At 51.5% G+C, this 13334-nt stretch overlaps 2 protein-coding genes across 38 annotated transcripts in view; one reads left to right on the top strand and one right to left on the bottom strand.

Annotated features, from left to right (window-relative positions):
- TKFC (triokinase and FMN cyclase) overlaps positions 1 to 4216 on the top strand; it is a 19405-nt gene extending 15189 nt beyond the window's left edge. Inside the window, exon 18 of the mRNA XM_077962665.1 lies at positions 3633 to 4216. Within this exon, the coding sequence (XP_077818791.1) occupies positions 3633 to 3764 (132 nt within the window). The 3' untranslated portion in view covers positions 3765 to 4216. The remainder of the gene's footprint in view (positions 1 to 3632) is intronic.
- Positions 36 to 13334, bottom strand: CYB561A3 (cytochrome b561 family member A3). Of its 37 annotated transcripts, none has more exons than XM_077962703.1 (8): positions 13212 to 13334; positions 10945 to 11135; positions 8567 to 8662; positions 7358 to 7556; positions 4555 to 4763; positions 3758 to 3912; positions 2078 to 2234; positions 36 to 1523 (listed from the first exon to the last, which is right to left on the bottom strand). In XM_077962703.1, the coding sequence occupies exons 4-8, from the start codon at positions 7548 to 7550 to the stop codon at positions 1500 to 1502; spliced, it is 738 nt and encodes a 245-aa protein (XP_077818829.1). In that variant the 5' UTR covers positions 7551 to 7556; positions 8567 to 8662; positions 10945 to 11135; positions 13212 to 13334; the 3' UTR covers positions 36 to 1499. The 37 variants fall into 37 exon arrangements, with proteins under 37 accessions (XP_077818829.1, XP_077818814.1, XP_077818828.1 ...); XM_077962688.1 differs by having other exon boundaries at positions 36 to 873; XM_077962702.1 differs by having other exon boundaries at positions 8567 to 8613.

Genomic DNA, 13334 nt, shown 5'->3' with positions numbered 1-13334 from the left:
TATATTTTTGTTATAGCAGCCTGAACAAAGACAGCTTTGATTCTTAACATATTTAATGAAACTCGGGCTTCATAAACCAGTGAAATGCCTACCCCTATGGCGACAGGGAGCTGGTCATGGGACCTAGGTGCCTGGAGGACATCCCAGTGGCTTTGAAGGCTCCAGCCAATCAAGATGTTCAATATTAGCCCTTCTGCCAACATCTGGCAATGTGAGGCTGGGGCGGACAGTTGGCCTGATGTTGCCAGGAGTAGGATGCTGATGCTGCTAGAGAGTAGGTGGGCTCCAAACCCCAGGCTTCTCACTTGCCTACTAAGCACAGCAGTCTGGAGCTTGGGACCTGGCAGTGCGTCTTTGGAGAAGGCAAAAAAGCCACAGCAGCAACACTTAGGAGAGGAGCAAGACCCTTCCCCCTCCCCACCGTATTTCCTCCTCTGAAGAACAATAGCTCAAGCTCTAGCATGGCACAGAACACTGGGTTGGGCTAGGCAAGCAGCCATGGTGGGGGCAGGTGAAGCAATGTGGGTCTCAGCAAGGAACCCCTCTGAAGGTGGCGGTGGCTCCCAGGGCTGCTGCACACAGGACACCACAACGTTGGCATCAGTTGCATGGTGAGCTGCAGTGATCAGAGGGGCTGGGGCCCTGCCAAGAGAGCAAGGCCAGATCGGCCCAGCAGGAGGCAGGAAGGCCCTGATCCAGCAAGGGGAAGTAAAGGAAGTCTACAGCCATCTGTTACTCGTCGCTACTGGGACATCTGGGGACAGGCTCTGTTCTTGGGAGAGCAGGTTACCAGGATTCATAGGGCTGCCTGCCGGTGACAGGCATGTAAGTCACAGGGAAAGGCCGGGATCCAGGCCTCGGCTGTAGCAGCAGCTGGAAGAGGTGGAGCCGCGCGGTCACAATACACGCAGACACAGAGCAGCAATACGAAACAACGGCTCAGAACAGTCAGCTCCTCAGCAGAAGCTGTGTGGGCCGCCACTCCCCGCTTCTGCAATCACCCCATGATGTCTCCACCCCCCATCACATCCAGACAGGGCTGGACGGCAGAGCAGATGAAGCCTGCTCTGTGGCGGGGCAGCCTAACTGAAACGCACGCCTTCATGGGGGAAGCGGACGGACACCTCACCTCCCTCATGGTTCACATCGTGGACTGCACTTGAGTCCCAGCTCTTCACCACATCCCTAGGAGTCTTAAGAGGAAATCAGTCTGATTTCTTCAGACAGGAGCAGCAAGAGTGGCCAGAGCAAGGAGGACCTCGTGTGAATGGAGGACCTGAGAGGCTGATGCCAAGGAGAACAGAAGCCAAAGCCACCAAGAAAAGCAGACAGGCAGCAAGCGGCTGGAGAAGGCAGGCCCAGTACCCAGGCGAGAAGTTTGGGCCCAGCATTCGAAGAAAGTTGCCTGCTGAAACCAGCTGGGAGCCCTGGGAAGAGCAGAGCTTCTGGGGGACACAGGCTGCACCACCAGGAGCTCCTGGGAGCCCCTTCCTGCTGCTTCACTCCCCATCATGCAGCAGGGGCTGGAAAGACAGGCAGATGCCGAGGAGTTAATGACATGATGCAGGAGTCACACCAGGCCCAAGCTATTCAGAGAGACCCCCAACCTGCAGGGTGGTCCCCACCCAAGCCACCACATCCCTCAGGGAAGCCCCAAAGTCCCTGAGCCTGGTACACACCCCATCAAGACCTGCTCTGAGCACTCAGCTGGTCACCACGTACCCATCCCACTAGACTAGCCCCCAGGCTGGTAAAGGAGAAATCACACACCCTTGTCATAGTCAAGCCCTTCCTTGGGGAAGAAGATAACGCCACACTTCACCCCACAGAACCACAGTAATTTGGGGGGAAATTCTGTCGCCCAATGGACAGACCCTGGGGAGTCCCAGCATTTCGCTGGGATGCGCTGGTTTGGAACCAGTGCTCCCCATCAGCCACCCTAACTCCACCCTCAAGTTACTTGGTTTCCCACTGTGCCACAGGGTTAGTCTTCTTGTCAAGGCCCCAGCCTTTTGTGGGAGATCCTTCTCTAAACCTGGCCCTGTCTCACCCTGGAATGTGGGACTGGAACCCATACCTGTCTGTCGGTCAAGATCCCTGGCTCTGGGCGCTTCCAAGATGAAGCCAGAAGGATGTAGAGCACCAGCAGCCCGAAGGCCACCACCAGCATCCCGGTGCTGTTGGCAAAGACCGCCTCACTGGGCAGGCTGTTGTATGGCCTGGTGGTGTTTCTCCTGAAGATGACAAAACAATGTGAGCCCTCGAGAGATTTTTCCACCTATTTTTGTCTAGTGGGAGACTCGATGTCACTAAGAGAGGGTGAGAAAACCTTCCCGGGGCCACATGTGATCTAGAATTTTAACACCCTTTCTAAGTCCCTGCAAATATTTGTATAATGAGCCAGGCACAGTGGCTCACTCTTGTAATCCCAGCACTTTGGGAGGCCAAGGCATGAGGATTGCTTTACCCCCGGAGTTCCAGACTAGCCTGTGCAACATTGCAACATAGTGAGATCCTGTCTCTACAAAAATAAAGCTTAGCTGGGTGAGGTGGTCCGTGCCTGTAGTCCTAGCTTACTTGGGAGGCTAAATTGGGAAGATCGCTTGAGTGCAGAAGTTTGATGCTGCAGTAAGCTATGGTGACACCATTGCTCTCCAACCTAGGCAACAGAGTGAGATGCTATCTCTTGGGGGGGCAGATAAAAGGAGAGAGAGGGTCTTCCTACGTTGCCCAGGCTGGACTCCTTCCACCTCAGCCTCACTAGTAGCTGGGACTACAGGTGCATGCCACTGCACCCAGCTGTAATAATCCTTTTACCCATGAGGAAACTGAAGCTCAAAGCAATGAAATTAACTTGCCCAAAGATGCATAATTAGTAAATGGCACAGCCAAGATCGAAACCACAGTCTGACCTTAAGTCCTAGTTGCTTTTCACTACACCCCACTGCCTCAGAAAAATGGACAGTAGTGGTCAGGCATGCAAGCTCTAGAGTCAGACTGCCTAACCCGAGCCTCAGCTCTGCCACTTACTGGCTGTGTGCCGTTGGGTAAGTTTACGTAACCCCTCTGTTCCCTCATTTGTTTTGTTTTGTTTTGTTTTGTTTTTTTCCTTTTTACCTGAACAGTCCTATTGCAGAATCTGTTCCAATTGAAAATGGCAATGATGGCATTACAGGCACGGTGGCTCACGCCTGTAATCCCAGCACTTTGGGAGGCTGAGGCGGGCGGATCACGAGGTCAGGAGTTTGAGACCAGCCTGCCCAGCATGGTGAAACCCCATCTCTACTAAAAATACAAAAAATTAGCCGGGCATGGTGGCGTGCTCTTGTAGACCCAGCTACTTGGGAGGCTGAGGCAGGAGAATTGCTTGAACCCGGCAGGTGGAGGTTGCAGTGAGCCAAGATTGTGCCACTGCGCTCCAGCCTGGGCGACAGAGCGAGACTCCATCTCAAAAATAAAGAAAATAGCAATGACAACAATACCAATGATGTAGGGTGGTTGACAGGATTAAATGTAAGGTGCTTAGGACAGTTTCTGACACAAAGCAGGTGCTAAATCAAACTGATGCTCAATAAATATCTGCTGACTTACCAATTTCAACCTAAAGAAAGATCAATTCTGTTACCTTCCAGATCAGGAATGGGCCCAACCCCAAAAGCTCTCCTCCCTTGGGTGAGTCCTGTGATCACAGGGTGTATCTTTTGAAGACCCTATTCCCTCCTCTTCACCTTAGAGTTGGGGACCCCACTGCACTCACAAACTGAAGAAAAGCTTCTCATTAATGCCGGAAATGACGGATGCGATGGACAGAGAGAGGATGGCGGCTCCAAAAAAGACGTGGATGGGTTTCAGGAGGCTGCGCAGCCACATGGACGCCCAGGGCAGGAGGAAGACAGCAAAGCCCAGGCACCACTGTGGACAAAAGGGAGGACGCACCCAACTGTGCTGTGTGTGACCAAAGCACAGCCCACCCCAGCAGCGCCTCCTCCCCATCTCTACTCCCTGGATCTTCTTTCACAACTCAGACCCTCCCACCAGGCATTGCCCACCACCATGCTAGCTTCCTCAATGTGGCCTATTACCCAAGCAACAAGAACAGTAAATGACATGCTTAGCTACCATCCCACTTCCAGCAAACCTAACCACCTTGTTTGTCTCTGCTTCCTTCCAGTCCTTGCTCATAAAACTCCTCACTTGCACAGGCCTGAGATCAGAATATGGGAAGCACTTCTAGAATTCTTTTGGTTCACAGAGGTGGGAGTGGGGAAAGTGGAAGCCAGATGGCTGATTAGAGTCCGCATGGTACGTGCCATGACAACGTTAGCAGAGAGGGCTCTGGGACAACAGACAGGCAATGGGAGGGATAAAAGGAACAGAGTAAGTTCAGGCCACTGACCTCCCACAGCCCTTGAAGAAACTGTCAATTCTACAGGATACAACCTCCAAGGCTCTCTCCAGGCAGTGAGCAGAAGGAATATTTGGTGCTCATGCAAGTGAACCCCCAACCAGAGCTCATGGCTCTAGGAACCTCGAGGAGGAGCGCAGAGAACCCACCTGGCAGGCGAAGAGGAAGACAGCGGTGATGCCCAGCCAGCTGTGCAGGGAGTAGAGGTTGGCAATCTTTCCATGGTTGTGAAACGTAAAGACAGCAACCAGCCCCACAACAGTGAGGATGAAAGCCATCAGGTGCAGCGCTGCATGGAGGAGTTTCCAGGGCAGTTTGGGCCCCACCCATGACTGGGGCAGGCGGTACACCAGTGACGCTGCAGGAGAGCAGTCCTAGGGCTCAGCATCCAGGAGAGGGCAGTCCCAGGGCTCAGCCTCTCCCCTCGTGCTCACCCAGACATCAGGGAATAACCCTGATAGGATCCTACACGGTTTCCCAGCAAGGGAACAGGAAATGCTAGGGCACTGGTATCAACTCCTTGGCATCTTTTATCCTCCCATAATTTGGGGGGTAACAGTCAGCCACGAAGGGAGGAGAGAAGGGCCAGTTAAAAAGGGAGGAGGGGTCGGGCAACGTGGCTCATGCCCGTAATTCCAGCACTTTTTGGGAAGCCAAGGTGGGAGGACTGCTTGAGACCAGGAGTTTGAGGTTACAGTGAGCTATGATCATGCCACTGCAATCTAGCCTGGGCCACAGAGAGAAAAAAATAAATAGATTCAAATTAAAAAGGGAGGAGGGCTGGGCACGGTGGCTCATGTCAGCACTTTGGGAGGCGAGAAGTTCAAGACCAGCCTGGGCAACATAGCAAGATCCTGTCTCCACAAAAAAAAATAAAAATAAATTACCCGGGCGTGGTGGCACATGCCTGTACTCTCAGCTACTTAGGGGCTGAGGTGGGAGGATCACTTGAGCCCAACAGTTCAACGCTGCAGCAAGCTATGATCATCCCACTGCACTCTAGCCTGAAAAAGAGGGAAACCCTGTCTCCCAAAAAAAAAAAAAAAAAAAGTGGAGGGGAGAAGCAGGTTTCTTAGACCTCTCATTCTATTTGTACAATAATAAATTCAGCTTGTTTGCGGTTTCCAGGCTAAAAAGCATCGTGACAGTCATTATTTCATCAAACTGAATTGTTACAACTGAGGCTGGCTGTCAAAAACACAGGTACTAAGGTCAGGCAACATAGGTCCAAATCCAGGCTCTGCCTCTTAGCTGTTTGGCCTCTCCTTTCTAACTCTCAATTTCCTCATCTGTAAAAGGGACATAACAGAGCCCACCTCACAAACTTGTAAGAACAAAATGGGATGATACATGTGAACTGCACATGATAGGCTGCTATGATCAATGGCATTGTATTGCCATTTTGCAAGTGGGGAAAATGAGGCTCATCGGGGCCCCAAAGCATAGATTTGAAAGCATGGGACAAAGATTACAAAGATGGATCCCAGGCTGGGCACGGTGGCTCACGCCTGTAATCCCAGCACTTTGGGAGGCAGAGGCAGGTGGATCACCTGAGGTCAGGAGTTCGAGACCAGCCTGACCAACATGGTGAAACCCCATCTCTACTAAAAAATACAAAAATTAGCTGGGTATGATGGCAGGCACCTGTAATCTCAGCTACTTGGGAGACTGAGGCAGGAGAATAGCCTGAACCCAGGAGGCAGAGGTTGCAGTGAGCCAAGATCATGCCACTGCACTCCAGCCTGGGTGACAAGAGCAAAACTCCATCTCAAAAAAAGAAAAAAAAGAAAAAGAAAAAAAGATCCCGGAAAAGCAAGCAAGTCCCTCATTCAGTGGCCTGACTAAACCATGAGAGGCTTCAATCTCCTGTTCTCTAGAGCTGGTTAAAAACTACAGCTCAGGCCGGGCGCGGTGGCTCAAGCCTGTAATCCCAGCACTTTGGGAGGCTGAGGTGGGCGGATCACAAGGTCAGGAGATCGAGACCACAGTGAAACCCCGTCTCTACTAAAAATACAAAAAATTAGCCGGGCGCGGTGGCGGGCGCCTGTAGTCCTAGCTACTCAGGAGGCTGAGGCAGGAGAATGGCGTGAACCCAGGAGGCGGAGCTTGCAGTGAGCCGAGATCGCGCCACTGCACTCCAGCCTGGGCAACAGCGTGAGACTCCGTCTCAAAAAAAAAAAAAAAAAAAAAAAAAAAAAAAAAAAAAACTACAGCTCAGGCCGGGCGCGGTGGCTCACGCCTGTAATTCCAGCACTTTGGGAGGCTGAGGTGGGCGGATCACGCGAGGTCAGGAGATCGAGAGCATCCTGGCAAACATGGTGAAACTCTGTCTCTACTAAAAATACCAAAAATTAGCCGGGCGTTGTGGCGGGCACCTGTAGTCCCAGCTACTCGGGAAGCTGAAGCAGGAGAATGGCGTGAACCCAGGAGGTGGAGCTTGCAGTGAGCCGAGATCATGCCACTGCACTCCAGCCTGGGCAACAGAGCGAGACTCCGTCTCAAAAAAAAAAAAAAAAAAAAAAACCAAAAAAACAACACTACAGCTCAAAGGCCAAATCCAGCTCGCTACCTATGTTTGCAAATAAAGCTTTATTGGAACACATGAGCCACACTAGTGTTTATCTGTTGTCTATGGCTGCTCTCACAATACAGTGGCAGAGCTGAGTACCTGCAACACAGATTCTATGTCTTGCAAAACTGAAATATTTATCTGACCCTCTACAGAAAGTTTGCCAACTCCTGCCCTAGAGTATCTGTGAAGCCACCCTTCTGAGATGCCCCCAGTCTTAACCCCTTCCTCCCCCAAATGACAGCTGGGCCCAGAGACAGCCCAACCCACCCTACCCACATAGCCCCAAACCCAACATTAACAAGGGCCAGCCTTGGAGAGGGAAAGTGCAGCTTTATCCAGTCTGGGCCCTACCCCGCCTCCCTTCCTGACCTCTTACTCACCACCTCCGTAGAATACCACCATGCCAGCAACCATAAGCACTGGGTGCCAGTTGAACATGTAGATACTGCCATTCCAGGCAAAGCCACCACGCCAGTACTGCATCCAGTAGATAGTGAAGAGGATGCACATGGAGCCCAGGGACCCCAGCAGCAGGCAGGACAGGTAGAACCATCCCGACGCCATTCTGATCATGCACTCCTGGAAGAAGAAGTCACAAGTCTCCACTGGCTCAGGTGCAGCCAGTTCTCTGGCTAAAGGACGTAACACTGATTTCGCTCTTGACCTGTGGGACGGAATCTTTTTGCTTCAGTTCCCTTGCATCAGCCTGCGCACCACCCCCCCACCCCCGAGGCCTCAATGTCTGGGTGGGCCTGATCACAATGACTGAGGCCCCACCCCAGCACCTGGCAGTGCCCAGACAGAGCAGCAAGCTCAAGGCTGTGGCTGGCCGTGGTGAAGGCCAGATGCCAAGCCCCAAGGCCCAGAGTCCTGGGATTGCTCTCCCCTCACAGGACCAGAAGGTAAAGAATTACCACCCCACACCCCCCAGGAAAAAAGGGACAGGAATCAAAATCCAGGCTAAATCACGCAAATGCCCAGGCCTTGGGTTCTAACATAAGAAGGCGAAACTTACAATCTGAAAAGAGCAAACACCCCACTATTACACTAGACAGGAAGAAGTCAGAGAAGTTCTTCCCCAGAGAGTGAGTGCTACGGGGCTAATCTTCACTGGAGAGGTAACCAGGCCTTCACTCCACTGCCCACACTCCACACCTTGAACCAGCTGATGCCCCTCAGCTGTCTCCAGCCCTGAGACTTCTGCTTTCTCTTCCTCTGGGGAAAGTCCAGAGAAGAAAAGAGGAAGCAACAACTCATGGTCCAGAAAGCAAGAGATTTATTTTGAGATTTCCGCAAGTCCTTGATAAACCCAGAAACCAACTCTGGTTTCAGGCATGGCAAATGCTTAAAGCCCTGAGCAGTTGCTCTTAAACCCTAGACAAGTGGGCAAAGCCGCAGGACTGGCCCTGCTTTCAGCTAATACGTAGGCAGCATGGGCCCAGGCATCAAGGTAGTCACCCTGTCCCATGGACTCACGCCAAGAAGGCAACAATGTGGCTTCCTGCATTGAGGCCCCTCACTCAGAACCAGCCAATAGAGAGAAGAAATAGCCAATAGCCCCCATGGAGGTAAAACACTTGACTGCTCACCTTTAGCCCTAATGATAGGCTCAGAGAACTGGCCTGGGCTCCAATACCTGCGAAATGGGCACCTTGAGCAAATCGCTTAACATTTGCAGGACTCACCTGCAAGAAAGACGTGGCAATAAGAATACTTGAACAATAAGAATAACGAACACCATGGCCGGGCGCGGTGGCTCACGCCTGTAATCCCAGCACTTTGGGAGGCCGAGACGGGTGGATCATGAGGTCAGGAGATCGAGACCATCCTGGCTAACACGGTGAAACCCCGTCTCTACTAAAAAAAATACAAAAAACTAGCCAGGCGAGGTGGCGGGCGCCTATAGTCCCAGCTACTCGGGAGGCTGAGGCAGGAGAATGGCGTGAACCCGGGAGGCGGAGCTTGCAGTGAGCTGAGATCCGGCCACCGCACTCCAGCCTGGGTGACAGAGCGAGACTCCGTCTCAAAAAAAAAAAAAAAAAAAAAACAAAACGAACACCAGCTACGAGCGCCAGAGCCTTACACACAAGATCCCATTTATTCCTCTTAACCCTGGGAGGCATATTACCCATGAGGAAACTAAGGCTGAGAGAGAGAAGTAATTAGTATGAGGACCCAGTGAGTGGGTGGGGAGTTCCAAATCCTGTATGTTTAGCTTCAAGGCCCACGCGCTTCCTTGACCACAGGTTGGCAGATCAAGTGAGAAAATGAATGTAGCACATTGTAGAAGTCAAGTATTAGAATTCTTGGCTAGGCGCAATGGCTTACGCCTGTAATCCTGCACTTTGGAAGGCTGAGGCAGGTGGATGACCTGAGGTCAGGAGTTCGAGACCGGACTGATCAACATGGTGAAACCCCATCTCTACTAAAAATACAAAATTAGTTGGGTGTGGTCGTGGGCACCTGTAATCCCAGCTACTCGGGAGGCTGAGGCAGGAGAACTGCTTGACCTAGGTAGGCAGAGGTTGCAATGAGCTGAGAGTGTGCCCATTGCACTCCAGCCTGAGCAACAAGAGCGAAACTTCATCTCAATAAATAAATAAATAAATAAATAGGCTGGGTGCAGTGGCTCACGCCTGTAATCCTAGCACTTTGGGAGGCCGAGGTGGGCAGATCATGAGGTCAAGAAATCAAGACCATCCTGGCCAACGTGGTGAACCCCGACACCCATCTCTACTAAAACTAAAAAATTAGCTGGGCATGGTGGCGCATGCCTATAGTCTCAGCTACTCGGGAGGCAAAGGCAGGAAAATTGCTTGAACCCAGGAGGCGGAGGTTGCAGTGAGCCGCGATCACGCCACTGCACTCCAGCGTGGCGACCGAGCAAGACTCTGTCTAAAAAAAAAAAATAGAATTCTTAGTAATTGCTGTCACGCACTTCATCCTAACTACTAACAAAAACATGCAACTCATGTTCCTTGTGCCTGCCCAGGCCTCTCAGTGGCCCTCAGTCATGCCATACCAGCTCTCCCCATGCTAGGGGTCCACCTACTTAGGTGAAAATGCTGCACTTTCACAAGGTGACCCAACTTGGCAGTAATCTCTGAGAAAAGAAGGTCCAGCCACGCACGGTGGCTCAAGCCTGTAAACCCAGCACTTCGGGAGGCTGACGTGGGCGGATCACCTGAGGTCAGGAGTTCAACACCAGCCTGGCCAACATGGTGAAACCATGTCTCTATTAAAAATGCAAAAATGTGCTGGGTGTGGTGGCACTCACCTATAAGTCCAGCTACTAGGGAGGCTGAGGCAGGAGAATTGCTTGAACCCTGGAGGTGGAGGTTGCAGTGAGTCGAGATCATGCCACTGCTCTCCAGCCTGGGGGACAGAGCGAGACTGTCTCAAAAAAAAGAAAAGAAGGTCCAAGGACGGGGGGGAAAAGCTTCCATGAAGCTGGCAGGAGCAAATCATGCCACCAGCTCCTAGAAGCTTTGTGACTCAACTACTTAACTCAGAGATTTACTACCCAGCCTTAGAACTGCCTCCTCAATTCCTCCAAGGGCAGAGGACGTTTCAGGTCACCAGATGTTCACCTAAAACCCTCTCCATCCCTCAATGAAATATAAGAGATCTTGATCAGCAGGCTCACTCATCTGACAGTATCGACTTCCACAACTGTTTTTTTTTTTTCTTTGTAAAAGTAAAAAATAAATGTAGTCCAAAAGGATCTGAAGCCATACCCTAGAAGAGGTCCTGGTTTACTGCTCTGTGACAGACTTAGAATAGACCCTGGGCACACTTTCCTGACAGAGAGCTGCAGAGTTATATTGCCCTGCTCACAATACACAGATAAGCCCTCCTACTTCCTGAAATAGAGCAAAACAGGAGAAAAGGAAGAATGCAGTGAAGGACCAGCAGTGATTCATGCCTGCAATCCCAGCACTTTGGGAGGCCAAGGCAGGTAGATTACCTGAAGTCAGGAGTTGGAGACCAGCCTGGCCAACATGATGAAACCCCGTCGCTACTAAAAATACAAAAATTAGCCAGGCACAGTGGCATGAGCCTGTAATCCAAGGTACTCAGGAAGCTGAGGCACGAGAATTGCTTGAACCCAGGAGGCAGAGGTTGTAGTGAGCCAAGATCACGCCACTGCACTGCAGCCTGTGCAACAGAGGTAGACTCTGTCTATAAATAAATACCCAGAAGTTCCAGACCAGCCTGAGCAAGTGAGCCCTCATCTCCACAAAAAAAAAAAAAAAAAATAGCTGGGTGTGGTGGCATGCGCCTGTAGTCTCAGCTACTCAGGAGGCTGAGGTGGGAGGATGGCTTGAGCCCAGGAGAAGGCTGAAGTGAGCTGAGATTACACCACTGCACTCTAGCCTGGACAACAGAGCTAGCCTGTCTCAAAAACAAAGGAAACCAGTGAAAATTGCAACGCAAATGCTTGAAAATATCCTCTCATTTGTTCTAAGAGGGCAGGCTGGGCTGTGATCCCAGGGTGTGCTCACCATGGTTCGGCCTCCTGTTGTGCCCTCACTTTGCAGAGCCCCATTCTAAGGCAGCAGTCAGCAAGCTCTTCTGTAAAGGTCCAGGTAGTAAATATTCTAGGCTTTGTAGAGCACATGGTCTCTGTCACAACTATGTCATCAACTCTGCCCATGCAAGAGCAGCCACATAAACATCTTAACAAATGAGCACCACGGCTGTGTTCCAGTAATATTTATTTATGGACTCTGAAGTCTGAGTTTCACATAATTTTCACGTCACAAAATATTATTAATTTCTTGTGAAAAAGGATTCTCCCGGCTGAGCTAAAACAGGTCAGGTCCAGGGGTAAGAAAAGGCAGTTCCCGGCCGGGCGCAGTGGCTCCACGCCTGTAATCCCAGCACTTTGGGAGGCTGAGGCGGGCAGATCACGAGGTCAGGAGATCGAGACCATCCTGGCTGACACGGTGAAACCCCGTCTCTACTAAAAATACAAAAAATTAGCCTGACATGGTGGCGGGTGCCAGTAGTTCCACATACTTGGGAGGCTGAGGCAGGAGAACGGTGTGAACCCGGGAGACGGAGCTTGCAGTGAGCCAAGATTGAGCCACTGCACTCCAGCCTGGGCAACAGAGCCAGACTCTGTCTCAAAAAAAAAAAAAAAAAAGAAAAAAAAAGAAATGTTAGTTCCCATCCAGCCCTTAGTCTTTGAAAAAGGATCTACTCAGGCTGGGTGCGGTGGCTCACGCCTGTAATCCCAGCACTTTGGGAGGCCCAGGCGGGCGGATCACATAAGGTCAGGAGTTCAAGACCAGCCTGGCCAACACGGGGAAACCCCGTCTCTATTAAAAATACAAAAATTAGCCGGGCGCGGTAGCGGGCGCCTGTAATTCCAGCTATTTAGGAGGCTGAGGCAGGGGAATCGCTTGAACCCGGGAGGCGGAGGTTGCAGTGAGCCGAGATCATGCCACCGCATTCCAGCCTGGGCGACAGAGTGAGATTCCGTCTCAGAAAAAAAGAAAGAAAAAGGCTCTACTCCAAACTCTTGCAGTGTTACTTTTATAATTTAGAACCACAAATAAATGAAGGGGTAGAGAATCAGTTTGCTGCTCTCCTTCCCCGATGGACTGGGGTACTTCAAGAATCTTGAGGACCAGACTTAGGATATAAGTCCTAAACCCTCATCTTACAAATCAAAAACACTGTGACACTGGGGCCTAAAACGAGAAAATGACTTTGCCAAGGTAAGTGGCAGGGCTGGTACAGGAATTCGGGTCCACTCCCTCTCAGCTCTGAGGATTCCTTATTCTCAAAAGTAGCTTCTGTTAAAGGCGGAACATCAGGAGTGAGGGGCTCAATATTCCAGCCAAGGAGGTAGGTGAACAAGTTACCCCTTAGCACTGGAATAATTACACACCCGGACTTCAGCCTGTGCCCAGGTCCGGCTCAGGTGACCAAAGAACCGTTCCAGGGGCCCGAGGGGTGATCCCTGACTCCTCTGCTGGGTGCTCGTGCCAGCTAACAATGGGTGAAAATTGGGGCGAGGAGCTCAAGCTGCTTTCTGCGCCCTCTGAAGAGCTTTTGTGCTTTTATAACCACCACGTTGGAAGGAAGAGCGCGGAGAAAGGTGCCTACTTTCTAAAAGAGAAAATTGAGGCCGAGCAAGGGGGTCGCGACAGTGCGAAGCGAGATAGCAGCGGAGCCAGCATTCGAACCCAGGTCCCTGAACTCCCAGCCGGGGATCTTTCTCACCCCTAACCACAGTGGGACGAAGTGGGGCCGGGATCTCCGGAACCCGCCTCTCGCTACCAGGCGCCGGAGCTGCAGCTCCCGAGGTTCTTAAGAGATGCAGAAGACACTACCCCGAATGCCTAC

Source organism: Macaca mulatta, chromosome 14, assembly GCF_049350105.2.
Source record: "Macaca mulatta isolate MMU2019108-1 chromosome 14, T2T-MMU8v2.0, whole genome shotgun sequence".
NCBI classification, from domain to species: domain Eukaryota; kingdom Metazoa; phylum Chordata; class Mammalia; order Primates; family Cercopithecidae; genus Macaca; species Macaca mulatta.
The sequence above is the reverse complement of the archived record's forward strand: the minus strand, read 5'-3'. Positions and strand labels throughout refer to the sequence as shown.

Excerpts from the sequence above, each read along its gene's own strand:
- CYB561A3 (XM_077962682.1), bottom strand. The coding sequence starts at position 11,526 with ATGGGGCTCTGCAAAGTGAGGGCACAACAGGAGGCCGAACCATG. Across the intron at positions 8,614-10,254 it reads CCTAGTAGCTGGACTTATAG|GTATTGGAGCCCAGGCCAGT; the intron begins GTGAGTGCCACC and ends CCCATTTCGCAG. Across the intron at positions 4,764-7,357 it reads GGTGGTATTCTACGGAGGTG|CGTCACTGGTGTACCGCCTG; the intron begins GTGAGTAAGAGG and ends GCTCTCCTGCAG.